This window comes from Hemiscyllium ocellatum, chromosome 14 (genome assembly GCF_020745735.1).
Source record: "Hemiscyllium ocellatum isolate sHemOce1 chromosome 14, sHemOce1.pat.X.cur, whole genome shotgun sequence".
In the NCBI taxonomy this organism is placed as follows: Eukaryota; Metazoa; Chordata; class Chondrichthyes; order Orectolobiformes; family Hemiscylliidae; genus Hemiscyllium; species Hemiscyllium ocellatum.
The window spans coordinates 5,858,121-5,872,667 of record NC_083414.1 but is presented as its reverse complement, the minus strand read 5'-3'; the positions used below and the strand labels follow the sequence as shown (position 1 = coordinate 5,872,667).

The 14,547-nt window shown below is 41.9% G+C and overlaps 1 protein-coding gene across 1 annotated transcript in view; it reads left to right on the top strand.

Annotated features, from left to right (window-relative positions):
• The window catches only part of LOC132822230 (protein transport protein Sec61 subunit alpha-like 1), a 29,693-nt gene extending 15,385 nt beyond the window's left edge, over window positions 1–14,308 (top strand). Inside the window, exons 7-12 of the mRNA XM_060835335.1 lie at window positions 881–1,034; window positions 1,849–2,009; window positions 3,906–4,103; window positions 4,556–4,747; window positions 6,392–6,468; window positions 12,356–14,308. Of these exons, the coding sequence (XP_060691318.1) occupies window positions 881–1,034; window positions 1,849–2,009; window positions 3,906–4,103; window positions 4,556–4,747; window positions 6,392–6,468; window positions 12,356–12,542 (969 nt within the window). The 3' untranslated portion in view covers window positions 12,543–14,308. The remainder of the gene's footprint in view (window positions 1–880; window positions 1,035–1,848; window positions 2,010–3,905; window positions 4,104–4,555; window positions 4,748–6,391; window positions 6,469–12,355) is intronic.
• The last annotated feature ends 239 nt before the right edge of the window (window positions 14,309–14,547 follow it).

Sequence of the window (14,547 nt, the reverse complement as noted above, 5' to 3'; positions counted from 1 at the left end):
CCCTGGGGTCAGGGAGTCTTGAACTTGAGGGCATAAGTTTCGGGTGAGAGGGGAAAGATAAAGACTTAAGGGGCAACTGTTTCACGCAGAGGGTGGTACGTGTATGGAATGAGCTGCCAGAGGGACTGATGGAGGCTGGTACAATTGCAACATTTTAAGAGGCATTTGGTTGGGTATATGAATAGGAAGGGTTTGGAAGGATATAGGCTGGCTGCAGGCAGGTGAGACTAGATTGGATTGGGATATCTGGTCAGCATGGACGGGTTGGACCGAAGGATCCGTGGGTGGTATGATGGCACAGTGGTTAGCATTGCTGCCTCACAGTGCCAGAGACCAGGGTTCACTTGCAGCCTCCGGCAACTGTCTGTGTGGAGTTTGTACGTTCTCCCCGTGTCTTAGTGGGTTTCCTCCGTGTGCTCTGGTTTCCTCCCACAGTCCAAAAATGTGCAGGGTAGGTGAATTGGTCGTGCTAAATTGCCCATAGTGTTAGGTGAAGGGGTAAATGTAGGGGAATGGGTCTGGGTGGGTTGCTTTCGGAGGGTCAGTGTGGACTTGTTGGGCCGAAGAGTCATAGAGATTAGATTACTATCTATTTGAAAAAAATTCTGAATCTAGTATGAGTAATGAGAACTGAAATATAGCTGTTTAATTATATTGGTCTTCCTCCTGTTTTGAATGTTGTTTAAGCAGCCAATATTACTCTTGTCTACTGTAGAAAACCATGGAATTGCTCATTTGCGGGAGTGTGTAATTTTGAAGTGTTTAACTTTCAGTAAATAGTAATCATTTCAAGTTTTGAGCTGTTCCCATCGAGCTGCGTAGCTGTCTCCTTCCAGAATTTCACTGGGCTTTATCAAAGGGTTTTTAATTTTTTTTTCAGCTGTTTGTTGCTGGGTTGATTGTGTTGCTGCTGGATGAACTACTGCAGAAAGGGTATGGTCTTGGATCTGGTATCTCTCTCTTCATTGCCACAAATATCTGTGAGACCATTGTGTGGAAAGCTTTTAGCCCAACCACCGTGAACACAGGAAGAGGTAAACAATTGCTTTACACTTATACAGCAATCTTGTTATAAAACTGGCACCTAAGGGACCAGGAGTGTAACATTTGACCAAATGTTTGGGTTAGAGTAGTAGCAATATACAGCACGGAAACGAACCCTTCAATCCAACTTGTCCATCCTGACCAAAATATGCTTTTTGAATCTAGTCCCAGCATTTGGCCCATATCCCGCTAAACCCTTCCTATTCATACACCCATCCAGATGTCTTTTTCAATATTGTAATTGTACCAGCCGCCTTCATTGCTTCTGTTAGCATGTACCATATACGCACCACCCTCTGTCTGAAAACATTGCTCCTTGGGTGCCTTTTTTTATATCTTGCCCCTCTCATTGTAAACGTATGCCTTCTAATTCTTGACACCCCCCCCCCCCCCCCCCCCCCCCCAAAACGTTGAAGAGTTCCACATAATCTAAATAAAAACACACATTAGTAATAGACATATGGATGTAAGTTTACTTGCTGAGCTGGAAGGTTTGTTTTCATATGAAAATGAACCTTCCAGCTCAGTGAGCAAACTTACATCCAGCACCTCAACCTGAGCTCAATCTTCAACTCACTAATAGAAATATAATGGCAGAGTGTATACACGTTGCGGTTATATTTGATCACATTTTGTAAAAAAAAAATTGCAGTTTTGCCTTAAATAAAACTTATTGACAGAGAACCTCCTCACTTACACCTTCAGTTGGACATTGACCGTTTTTATTACATTGTAACTCTGTGCAGCCCTTGCTCCTTACAATCTAATATTTATCCACTTTCATGTGGTTTCTGTTTTCAACAGGGACAGAGTTTGAGGGGTCGATCATTGCCTTGTTCCATCTCCTGGCCACACGGCAGGACAAAGTCCGTGCTCTTCGTGAAGCCTTTTACCGTCAGAACCTGCCAAATCTGATGAACCTTATTGCCACCATCTTTGTTTTTGCAGTCGTGATATACTTTCAGGTGAGTGGTGAAATAGAACTGTCACAAATCAAATGGAAAATCTTTAAGTGCCACAATGTTTCAGATTAATTGATAGAAGCATTGAGAAGTTGAAACTGTCCTTGTTTTAGCTTTCCCCCCCCCCCCCCGCCCCCCCCATCTTCACTCCAGGATAGTTTGCACATCTGGCAGCATTTGTGGAGAGAGAAATCCAATTAAATTCAGGTCAACGAACCATCCATTGGAACTGAAATGTTAACACTCTCCACAGATGTGACCCACCTGGAGTCTTTCCCAACACTTATTTATAGCATCAGTTCTGCTTTGCTTTTTTTTATGTTGCAATTGTATTTGATTTTGTCTTTTCATGATCAAGGTAGTGTAGTATATATTTACTCTCTTCTACCTGGGGAGAGGGCCTTGAAAGCTGGAGTTTTAAAACATAGAACATATAGAACATAGAAGGATACAGCGCAGTACAGGCCCTTCGGCCCTCGATGTTGCGCCGACCGAATCCTACCTAACCTATACTAGCCCAATAACTTCCAAATGCCTATCCAATGCCCGCTTAAATGACCATAAAGAAGGAGAGTTCACCACTGATACGGGCAGGGCATTCCATGAACTCTCAACCCGCTGTGTGAAGAATCTACCCCTAACATCTGTCCTATACCTACCACCCCTTAATTTAAAGCTATGTCCCCTAGTAACACCTGACTCCATTAGCGGTAAAAGGTTCTTAGTATCTACCCTATCTAAACCCCTAATCATCTTATACACTTCTATCAGATCTCCCCTAAACCTTCTCTTCTCCAATGAGAACAGCCCCAAGTGCCTCAGCCTTTCCTCATAAGATTTTCCTACCATTCCAGGCAACATCCTGGTAAACCTCCTCTGCACTCGTTCTAAAGCTTCCACATCCTTCCTATAGTATGGCGACCAAAACTGCACACAATACTCCAGATGAGGCCTCACCAGAGTCTTATACAACTGCAACATGACCTCAGGACTCCGGAACTCAATTCCTCTGCCAATAAAGCCCAGTACACCATATGCCTTCCTCACAGCACTAAACAGACTGGGTCAGTGTGAAAGGCAGCTTCTGATTCCTGAACAGTGTTTGTGAACGATTGGCTCCATCTCTCAGTGGTTTTCTGGGTGAGAAGCCATTTAGTTCCAGCCAGTCCATGGCTTGAAGAATGTGAGTGTGGTAATAGGTGCAGAGAGTGGGTCAAGGGGATGCTGTCAGGAATGGCAAACTTTGGAGTCTAGATTTGATGACTAGGTTTGATTTTACTTTGGAACAACAGCTTTCGAGCGTATAAAAACTAGAACTACTAGAATGGACAAGAAGGTCCTATTGCTATTAGCAGAACAGTTGATCAAGAGGGATGTATGTTTACAGCTGCTTTAGAGGGATCAGAGGGGAATTCAGGAGAAGTCTTTTCACTAACGGGGTGAGTTTGAAGTGGGATGTTGTGCCCGAGAACACCACCTGAAAGGGAACTGGTAGCAGAAACTCTCCCTGCATTTAAATAATACTTAGGTATGTATTTGAAATGTCTTGATATTCTGGGCTACAGGCCTAGAGCTTGAGAGGGATTAACAGTGATAACTGTTTGCTTAGGGACAGCAGGTAGAATGACCTCGTTCTGTTCTGTAATGCTCTGCTAGGTCTTCAGAATTTAGTGAGAGTAATAGGTTTTGGTTTATTCCAATTGCCTCTGCTTTAGATGAAGAAACGACAAGCAAAATGCAAGAAAAGCTCAGCACATCTGGTGGCATCTGTGGAGAGAAAGCTGCTAACGATCCTTCCTCAGAATTAGAAAATTAAGTTTTACTGGTCGTAATTTTTAAACTTGTGTTAATCACTTCAATAATAATCAGAATTAAAGCCCCTTTGTTTGCACCTTGCAGGGCTTCAGAGTGGATCTCCCAATCAAGTCTGCCCGTTACCGTGGACAATACAACACCTATCCCATCAAGCTTTTCTACACCTCCAACATTCCTATCATTCTCCAGTCTGCTCTAGTCTCCAACCTGTATGTCATCTCTCAGATGTTGTCTACAAGATTCAGCGGCAATTTTCTAGTCAATCTGTTGGGGACATGGTCTGTAAGTACAGATTTTTGATAGAGATACAAAAAAACAGCTTTTAAATCAAAAACATCAAGTAATGAACAAACCAAATTTAATCAAATTGGTATGGTCTTGCTTGTATCTTCATGTGATCTCAAAGACAATCCATGAATGCCATTTGTATCACCTTGATTCATCAATTGAGCTGGGAAGCCTGTATTTTCTCCAGTTCCACAAGGCTACTATAATCATACAGCACAGAAACAGACCCTTCAGTCCAACAGTCCATGTCTAATCCCAAAATAATCTAGTCTCATCTGCCTGCACTTGGGTATCCCTCCAAACACAACTTATTTGTGTATTTATCGAATGTCTTTTAGCGATGAGAAAGTAAAGTATGGTCAAATTCTAACATGAAATTGGGTTTTCCCAGTAAACTGGGATTGCCCTTTCACCCCATTCTTAACAAAATATTTTTGCTTTTGAAGGATAACACTGGTGGTGGTCCAGCCCGTGCGTATCCAGTTGGAGGTCTGTGCTATTACCTGTCCCCTCCAGAGTCATTCGGTTCGGTGTTGGATGACCCTGTTCATGCGGTGATTTATATTGTCTTCATGTTGGGCTCCTGTGCTTTCTTCTCCAAGACCTGGATCGAGGTGTCTGGTTCTTCTGCCAAAGATGTAAGTGACCGCACAGTGTAAATGTATTTCTCTCTGGGAATCTTGCCATTAGCTCCCTCCTGATATTTGTTTAGAAATATTGTAACCTAACTCAGTCCCCCATGGACCACGATTTGATTTTCATTCTGGTTTTGAGTGCGTTCCCATTATTAAACTGTTAATTTAGCACTAAAGACAGTCACCCTCAAACCACAAGTTGACGAATGTAGAATTGTCTGATTCAGTGGAGCAGGTAACATTGAGAGAGTGGCATATCTTTGACACTTGCTGGACCTAATCCTTCAGTAATTTGTGCTAATATTAATTTCTGTCTTCAGAATCATTAAAGTTGCAACCCAAATGGAGGCCATTTGGCCTCTTGTCCCTGTTGGTTTTCTGATGTCTCCTGGAATATTTCATTTCTCTTCAGATTGTTATCCAATTTTTGTTTTGAAAACCGCTATTGAATCTGTCTCCATTATATTGCCCAACAGTATATTCTAGATCCTAATCACTCCCTATATAAATTATCTCCTTGAGTTATCTCTGAACAAAACATTTACAGTATAGAAAAGAACAATTGTGGGTTTTGGTTTACTTTTTAAAAATGTTTTCATAGACTGATGACTCACTGAGGGTATCTAGTTGGACAGCATCCAAGTTCTGTGTCCATCAATGCTGAGTTTGAAATGACCACCTTTAACTTGCATGGGTAATGATGCAATCACTGCTGTGGCCCCCAGAGGAGTAGTCCCTCTGTTTAAGCAATATCCCTAGCAGTTGACTCGCTCACTGATGCTTCATCGCAAAAATACACATCACAAGAATGTAGCTGCACGTGGAACTGTCATGAGCATGGAGTAGAGTGCAAAGAGGTTCTAAATGGCAGTTCCTGCTGTCTCTTGCCTGTCCCCTCATTCCTTGTGAGATGTGGGATTTGTATACAGGATGGGAAGATGAAGGTTTGGCTGAACTTAACTCTAATTTGAGTCAAAACCATGCTGATCCACAGTGCTGTAATCTGGTCTGCCAGGTTGTTTTTTTCCTTTTTGTTAAAGGAAACATTGGCACACCAGTTTGAACATTATTACTTTGAAGGATCCAAATGGTGAGACACTCAACTGATGTTACTGTGAACTGGGCTCCAGGATAGTGTGGTCTGCTGATGGCTTTAGAAGTCTTTGTAGCAGGTAGAATCACTCCCTTGTCAAACACAGAAGAGTGGACAATAACTGAACACATTTCCTCTTATGTTTCACTTGTTTTCCCACTAGCTTTTGTGTGACCGGGTGAGACTTAACAAAAACCTGTGCAGTAAACCACTTCTTGGGAAAGCTGGTGATTTGGATGGGTTTAAACATATCACCGAGTTGACTCCGTAGTGGTTAAAGCCCATCAATTAATCTATCATGTTGTTTTATCTTCACTTTGTGCTGTGATGACTGCCTTGTTGGCCAATATTATCTTGATCCAGTGACTGAACGTGATGTTGAGTTTCCATCCAGCTGCTGTCTCTGTTTATATCTTTTTGAATTTGTTGGAATAATTGGATTGCTGGTTTTGGTCCAAAGTTAATACAGTAATGGCTTGTATCGATAAAGTCTTGAGCATTCTCTGGTGTCACAACAGTATCAAACTGGACTGTTCTTTCTCATTGATTTGCAGGTAGCTAAACAGCTAAAAGAACAGCAGATGGTGATGCGAGGACATAGAGAGACCTCAATGGTCCATGAACTTAACAGGTGAGTCATATTACAGTTATATCTTTCCCTTAATGCTAATCATTTCCATATCAGTGTTGGATTGATGCGTGTGATCTGATCAGATGTGTACTGTTTCATAAATACTTGGGTAGCGATGTATGTCCCATTCTACGCTATCAGGTAGTACAATGCAGTTTGAAGTAGAGGTCAGAGCGAGTTTGACTGTTGAGCTGATCATGCCATTCAATGCAGTCACGGCTGATTAAACATTTGATGCCTTTTACCATTTTTTGACAGTATTGCATTGGCGGTTTGGATGGAAGGATGCCCCTAGGCCTGATGGGTCACATTTTAGGACATTAAAAGTAGCAACAGAATTAACTGATGTGCTGGTAATAATCTTTCAAGAATTCTTAGCTTCTGGAAAAGTCCCAGAGGATTGGAATACTGGCACTGTGGCACCCTAATTCCGAACAGGAGGGAGACGGCGAGCTGGTAACGATGTTAGTCGGCTTAGTAGCTGTCACTGGAAAATAGTATTTGAAGGATCTAATTGCAAAGCACCAGCCAGTTTTGTAACAGTTTCTGTCCTACTGCTAGAATACTGAATGGACACTCCAACTCTTAACATTCGCCTGTACCTGGGTTTTTGCTGCTATTTACTTAGCTGTGCTACTTAACTCTGTGATCTGCCTGTATTGCTCGCAAGACAAAGCTTTTCATTGTGCCTCAGTACACATGACAATAAATTCAATTCAATTTAGAAATACATATGATCAAGCAGAGTCAATATGGCTTCGTGAAGGGGAAATCATGCCTGTCAAATTAGTGTTCTTTTGGAAAGATAAGTAGAATAGGTCTAAGAAACCAGTGGACTCGTTTGTTTTGGGTTATCAAAAGATGTTTAGTAAGGTACTACAAGTACACGATCCTTTTATCCAAAACCCTCGGCCAGCCGGTTTTCGGATTTTGGAATAAGTGACAGTTTTGTGGTGAAATACAAAAAAATTTACCAAACAGCAGACACACCCATGAGTATTACAAGCACTGTGACAGATTTGGTGTCTGTCTGTGCTGGTTCACACTGCCAGTTCACATCAGACTGACGTGGCTCGAGTGATTGTGGGCTTGGGTTAACTGTTTGCACACCAAACAACCTTGTTAGGGAGAAAAAAAACACTTCACGAAAAAGCTTTGGATTTTGGATAAAAGATCGTGTACACACCCGTTTGTCTCCATGCCATTTGTTATCCTAACTCAGTAATATAGCACTGTACCTTCAGTGTCAGTCACACAGAATGGAATGGGCCCTTCAATCCAACCAGTCCATGCCAACTACAATCCCAAACTAAATTAGTCCCACCTGACTGTGTTCGACCCATATCCTTCCAAACCTTCCCTGTTCAAAACTTATCCAAATATCTTAAACGATAGAACTCTCCTCTGGGTGCTCTGGTTTCCTCCCACTGTCCAATGATGTGCAGGTTAGGTGAACTGGGCCATGCTAAATTGCCATTAGTGTTCAGGGATGTATAGGCTAAGTGCATCAGTCAAGGGAAATGTAGAGTAATAGGTTAGGAGAGTGGATCTGGGTGGGCTACTCTTCAGAGGTTCAGTGTGGACTTGGGCTGAATGGCCTGTTTCCTCACTGTAGGGATTCTATAATTCTATATCCACAACCACCCCTTCCTCTGCATGTTCATTCCACTTCCCCCTAATGGTATTTTGGGTGTACCTACACTGGGCTGCAGTGGTTTAATAAGGCAACTCAGCACTACCATCAGGACAACTAGAGACCAGCAATAAATACTGCTTCACCCAGTGATGCTCAAATCCCATCATTAGTTTTTAAAACAAAACTGCATAATATAAAAGCCCATAGTGTTGGAGGTAGTAATTATTCTCCTTGGATAGTGTATTCACTAACGTTTAGACCGAATTGGGATAAGAGGAGTTTTCTCAGGCTGGTAACCTGCAGCTGGTGAGAGTTATGGGGATGAATGCTGGGGTAATGATTCATTACAATGTGTTGTAATCACTTGGGAGAGCCTGAATGTACTATAGCCTGTTTATAGAAAAATACTGAAATAGGTGGAAAGGCAAGTGATCTGTATGACAGTCTACAGAGGGATATAGACTGGTCAAGTGAGTGCATTCCAACTGTAAAGTTTTTGTCCATTGTGGAAAAATTTGAGGTGCATCTTAGTAAGAAGAAAGGAGGAGCTGAATATTTAGAGGTGGGGAGGCTGGGAAGTGGATTTACAGATGATCAGATCATCTGTGACCTTTATTGAATGGGAGAGCAAACTCAATGGGGTGAGTAGCCTACTCCTCCTGTGTTTAAGGATCTTTGATGTGAGGCGATACATTTTGGTGGGGCATTTAATATTTTGGGTACTGGCAGAAATCTTTGAATTCTAGCAGGACAACTTAACACTGCAGTTAATGAAACAAATGGCCTCTTGTAACTTTATTTGTAAAGCCTAAAGTACAAAAGCCAAGAAGGTTATATTAAACCTTTAAAGCTGAGTATTGAAACCATCTGAGCTGGAGCAAGTGTAATTCTGGGCTCTTCCCTTCAGGAAGGATGTGGAAGCTTTAGAGGGCTTTATAAGTGATTCCTGGGATGAGGAATTAATAAACAGGAAGAGACTGTGGTGGCTGTTCTTAACATCTGAGATTAAGGAGAAATTTGATTTGAGGTGTTTATAGTCATGAAGTAGAAATGAAATCCATGAAGTATAAATGGAGTGAATAGGAACTGATTTCAAGATTACTGGAGGATAAATAACCATAGGTGCAGATTTATAGTTACTAACAAAAAAAATCAAAGGCAGGAAAAGCTGTTTAATTCAGTGAGTGGTTTGCCTCTGGGATGTACTATCTGATTAGAATATTAAGTACAGATTCGATAGCAATCTTCCTTAAAGAATTAGATAAATACCTGAAAGAGGGAAAGTTTGAGAGGCAGGGCATGAGGCAAATCGGACTGCCTTTTTAAAGGATCAAATGAGTGATGTAGCTGCCTGTGTGCTGTACTGTTCTATAATCACTGCTGTCACTTGGAAATATGGAGCATATTCTGAGCGTACTAGACTGTCTGACCACAACCTTTCCACATCTATCCAATCAAGTTTTCTAGGAAATGTTTCAATAAGGTCACTTTTTTCATCTTCTAAACAGTAGTGAGTACAGGCCCAACCCACTTGTCATTAGACAGTCCCTCCATACCCAGATTAACCTTGTGAATTTTCTCTGGATTGTCTCCAATAAGAGTATTTCTTTCCTTAGATGAAGGGACCAAAACTCTGTAACTGTATTCCAGCTTTGGTCCAACTCATACCTTGTATAGTTTTAGCAGGATCTCCAACTTTCATACTGTATTACCTATTTGTACTGAATTTGTATGTAACTCTTATGATTCATGCACAAGGGACTCCTAAATCTCACTGTGCTGTAGCTTTTTACTTTCTTGCTCTATTTAAATAATATTCAGCTCTTCTGTTCCTCCTTCCAAAATGCATAACCTCCCTTTCCTAAAATATCTTCCATCTCAAGTTTTTACTACATACTTAATCAGTCTGTCTCCCTCTGCAGGCTCTGTTATCCTCACCACTTGCCTCTTCATCACCCCCTTAGTTTTGAAGATGAGGGGAGGAAAAATTTAAAACACATTCTAGCATTATTTAAGGAAAGCTCATGATAGTGGAAGTCTGTTTCTAAGGTTGTAGGTGGATGTAGTGAAAGATACCAAAAGAGCTTTTATTTGGTTCTTAACATGTGCAGCCATGGCAGTGTTGCTGCTGTTCACCCCGTGTTCCAGCTGCTGCAGTCCCTTTAGTGATGGTGGTAATTTCTGGGATACTGTCTGGTTTAGGGAGTGATTGCCGGGAAAAGTCTCAATACTTAGGTGGACAGGCATCAATCTGTTTTGGCACAGCTAATCTAAGATTTGGTTCTCCATTCTAAGAAGCAATAATATCCATGGTTGACTTTTCAGCAGTAATGTTAAAAGCTTTCCATCTGAACACTTTGAATTGTAGCCAGAAATATGGTGCATTAGGAGATGGTTCTCTTGGAAGATGAAGCACAGATGAACAACAGGGAGGGATGCACATGATTTGAACGGAACAGTATTTCACGTTGTTTTCATTAATGTCAGAGCAAACTGGACATAGCCATCTGCTGCTCATTGTATTCAGTGTTTCCATTTCCTTGTGCTGTCATTCCTGTTGGGTGCATAAGGATATACAGTGCAGAAACAGACCCTTTAGTCCAACTTCTCCATGCCAAACAGATATCCTAAACTAATCTAGTCCTATTTGCCAGCACTTGACCCATATCCTTTTAAACCCTTCCTATTCATATACCCATCCAGATGCTGCTTAAATGTTCTAAGCCTCCTCTGGCAGCACATTCCATACACGCACCACCCTGTGAAAAAGTTGCCCCTTATGTCCTTTTTAAAATTTCCCCTCTCACCTTAAACTTATGTCTTCTAGTTTTGGATGCCCCCTACCCCAGGGAAACGATCTTGTCTATTTTACCCTATCTATACTCATGATTTTATAAAGCTATATATAGTCGCACACTCTACTCCAGGGAAAATAGCCCTGGCCTATTCAGTGTCTCATTCCAAATATGGCAACATCCTTGTAAATCTTTTGAGTCCTTTCAAGTTTCACAACATCCTCCCTATAGGGAGACCAGAATTGAATGCACTGTTCTAAAAGTGGCCTAACCAGTGTTCTGTGCAGCTGCAGCATGACCTCCCAACTCCTATACTCAGTGCACTGACCAATAAAGGTAAGAGTACCAAATTCCTCCTGAATTATCCTTCTGCCTGGGACATCACTTTCAAGGAGTTACAAACCTGTTCTCCGTATCTGTTCAGCAACACGTTGAACCTTACCGTGAAGCGTGCAAGTACTGTCCTGATTTGCCTTTCCAAAATGCAGCACCTCTTTCTTATCTAAATTGAACTCCATTTGCCATCCCTTGGCCCACCAGCCCATCTGGTCAAGGTCCCGCTGTACTGAGGTAACCTTCTTTGCTGTCTACTACACCTCCAATTTTGCTGTCACCTGCAAACTTACTCACCATTACCTCCTGTGTTCACATCCAAATCACTTCTATAAATGATGAAAACCAGTGGACCCAACACCAATCCACAGGATGATCATGTAACTGCGCATACATTTAATGTTGTGCCTACTGAGATGATGATTAGCAATTCTGAGGAATAGATATTACAAAGTATGAGTTAAAAACAGTAAAACTTCCAACAGGATTGTGAGAAAATCTCCATCACTGATCAGTCTACTTGTGGTCTATGGGATTATTGATTCTGGCTGAATAGGTGGAGGGATACTGTGGCTTCACAGGTTAAGGCTCCCAAATCTGCTCCATCAGTCTCTGCTCACATAGAACCCAGGCTGTTAGCTAAAGAGTGTTGAAAACTCAGTCCCTATTTAGGTGGCACAGTGGCTCCGTTGTTATCATTGCTGTCTCAGTGCCAGGAAACCGGATTCGATTCCAACCTTGGGTGTCTGTCTGTCTGTGTGGCGTTTGCACTTTCTCCCAGTGACTGCTTGGGTTCCCCCTGGGTGCTCTGGTTTTGTCCCACAGTCCGAGGATGTGCAGGTTAGGGTGAACTGGCCACACTAAATTGCCCATAGTGTCCATGGATGAGTAGGTTAGGTGGATTAGCCACTGGGAACGCAAGGTTACAGGGATAGGGTTAGGGGTGAGTCTGGGTGACATTCTCTTCAGACTTGGTGTGGACTGTTGGGCCGAATGGTCTTATTGCACACTGGAGGGATCCTATGGATTCTATTTTAAGTTGAATTATTAGTTTTATTTAACATTGCAATATTTTGAATATTCTGCAAATTGTATTTAAGCATGGTCACCTCTTGTTTTGCAGGTATATTCCCACTGCTGCAGCATTTGGAGGCCTGTGCATTGGTGCACTCTCAGTACTTGCTGACTTTCTGGGAGCCATTGGTTCTGGGACTGGTATCTTATTGGCAGTGACCATCATTTACCAGTACTTTGAGATCTTTGTGAAAGAGCAGAGTGAAGTGGGAAGCATGGGAGCCCTGCTCTTCTAACAACATACCGACTCTCCTATCCTTTTAATTGTTTGATAGTGTCCAGACGAGAGATTTCTGAATTATCACAGCAGGGAAGAACATTTCTGACCCCTTTCTCACCCAGGGTAACTCTTTTCAATTTTGAGAATTCACCACTGAGTGGCTTAGGGCTATTCTGCTTTTCATTTGCTTTTGACATCGAGAGCTGAAAAAAGCATATTTTGGAATCTGTTTTGTTTAAATTATGGTTAAGAGCACAAATTTCCACCAAGGGAAAGTTGGATATGCATGTGGAGTGTGTGTGTGTGTACACTTGTGTATTCTTTCACTGATTCAAACTTGCAACTGAAAGATCCAAGTAGAATTGAGGTTCCTTCTGAATTGAAGCTTCTCAATGCCTCAGTAGAAACGTGTTATCAGGTATCCAGATCACGTGGTCTCTGATCATTTCCTGGCCTCCTAACTGGAATACTGCGGTGGACAGTTGTGAAGGGAACATCAGACAGTACTCCTCAACCGTTATCCACAGCAATCCCTGGGAATGGATGTGGAGGTCACCGGGATCAGGCTCCAATCCTGCTCTGGTGTAACTTGAGGTTAATATAGCAGTATCGAAGCTCAGACATAAAGGCCTTGTTACCATGGGCTATTACCTCAGCAGAGAGTTGGCCTCCTGGGACGAAGACTGAGCTGAACATCACCGCTTTGTCCTGGATGTGATGTGTCAGGAGGCCTGTATTAAACTATCCACCTGCAACTATTCAGTATCGTATTAAGGTGCTGTTAATTAATTTACTTCTTTCCTAGTTCCTTTCTTTTGACTGTTTTGTTACAATGTGGTCAGTGCAGCTACAACAGGTTGATGTCTTTCCTTTCAGAAAAGGCGTGAACATCTCCATAACACTCACTCAATGTCAGTGTCAGGTTTGATAGGGGATGCGCCAGCAAATTTATTGGCATTTCTAAGGTTGGGAATGATGGGAGGTGCAAGTTTCTTCACTGTATTGCGGTTATTTGGTATAACCAGCTGTCAGGTGCTGGATGTAGAATTGTTTAGCTTTTTAAACAGAAATGGTTGAACCTTAAGGTGCACAGGAGTTCTCTTGGTTTGAAAATTTAGTTTAAATAAAATTTGACATGTAGCTTCCCACCAGCTAAGAAACTGATCGGAGTTTCTGGGAATTTTTAATTCCAGTTCTTGCTGGGCCCAGCAAGGTGGGTGGGTGTGTGTGTGCGCGTACGTGTGTATGGTGTTACCTGCTCCTGATTGAAGAATAATGCATCTTGTGTTGCATTTGGACATATCGGGACAACTTACAATGCTCACTCCCTCTTTGGTCAAATTGTCCAGGTTTGTGCAAAAGAAATGGCCATGGGGGGGAATGCAAGGTGACGTTACAGTTCTCTCTCCTGGGGAGGGTTCGGAATGGCTGGTATTCTGAGCATATTTTTAAGTACTGGAGCCCATTAATAAATTTGCTGGCATCTGTCTCCAAACCTCTCTAAGTAGAATAAGTTTTTTGTACATAATTCTCAGCACCTGTATGAAAACTAATCTTCCTCTGCCCTGTTGTGATAATGTTTTTAAAAGACTCTCTTGCTGAACAGTGTAAAAACATTTCTGGATTTCTCTTTCGATCCATGGTTCCAGTTTTGGGAAAAAAGTGGAATTTCTATGCATTCCCACCAGTTGGCAGCAACTGAACCTCATTAAGCAGTGTTTGTTCTCCAGGACTTGCCGACTTCAAACCCTGTCTTTATAAATAAAGTGTTTTGGAAAAGTATTGATTGGTGTTTCTAACTGACCTTAATACATGAGTGACTTTGTGAATGCTCGTGACCAATAAGTCAGGACATTTTAACCAACCAGTTTATGCTCTGCACAGATTAACCTTATTCTCACCTCAGGAGAATGTGGACCTGATTTATGAATTTGTTGTCCTTCACCCGTCAGACAGAGCTTTAAGACAATGCACGCATTTTTAAACTGATTATAATGGACTCACTGAAAGTTAGTACCCTG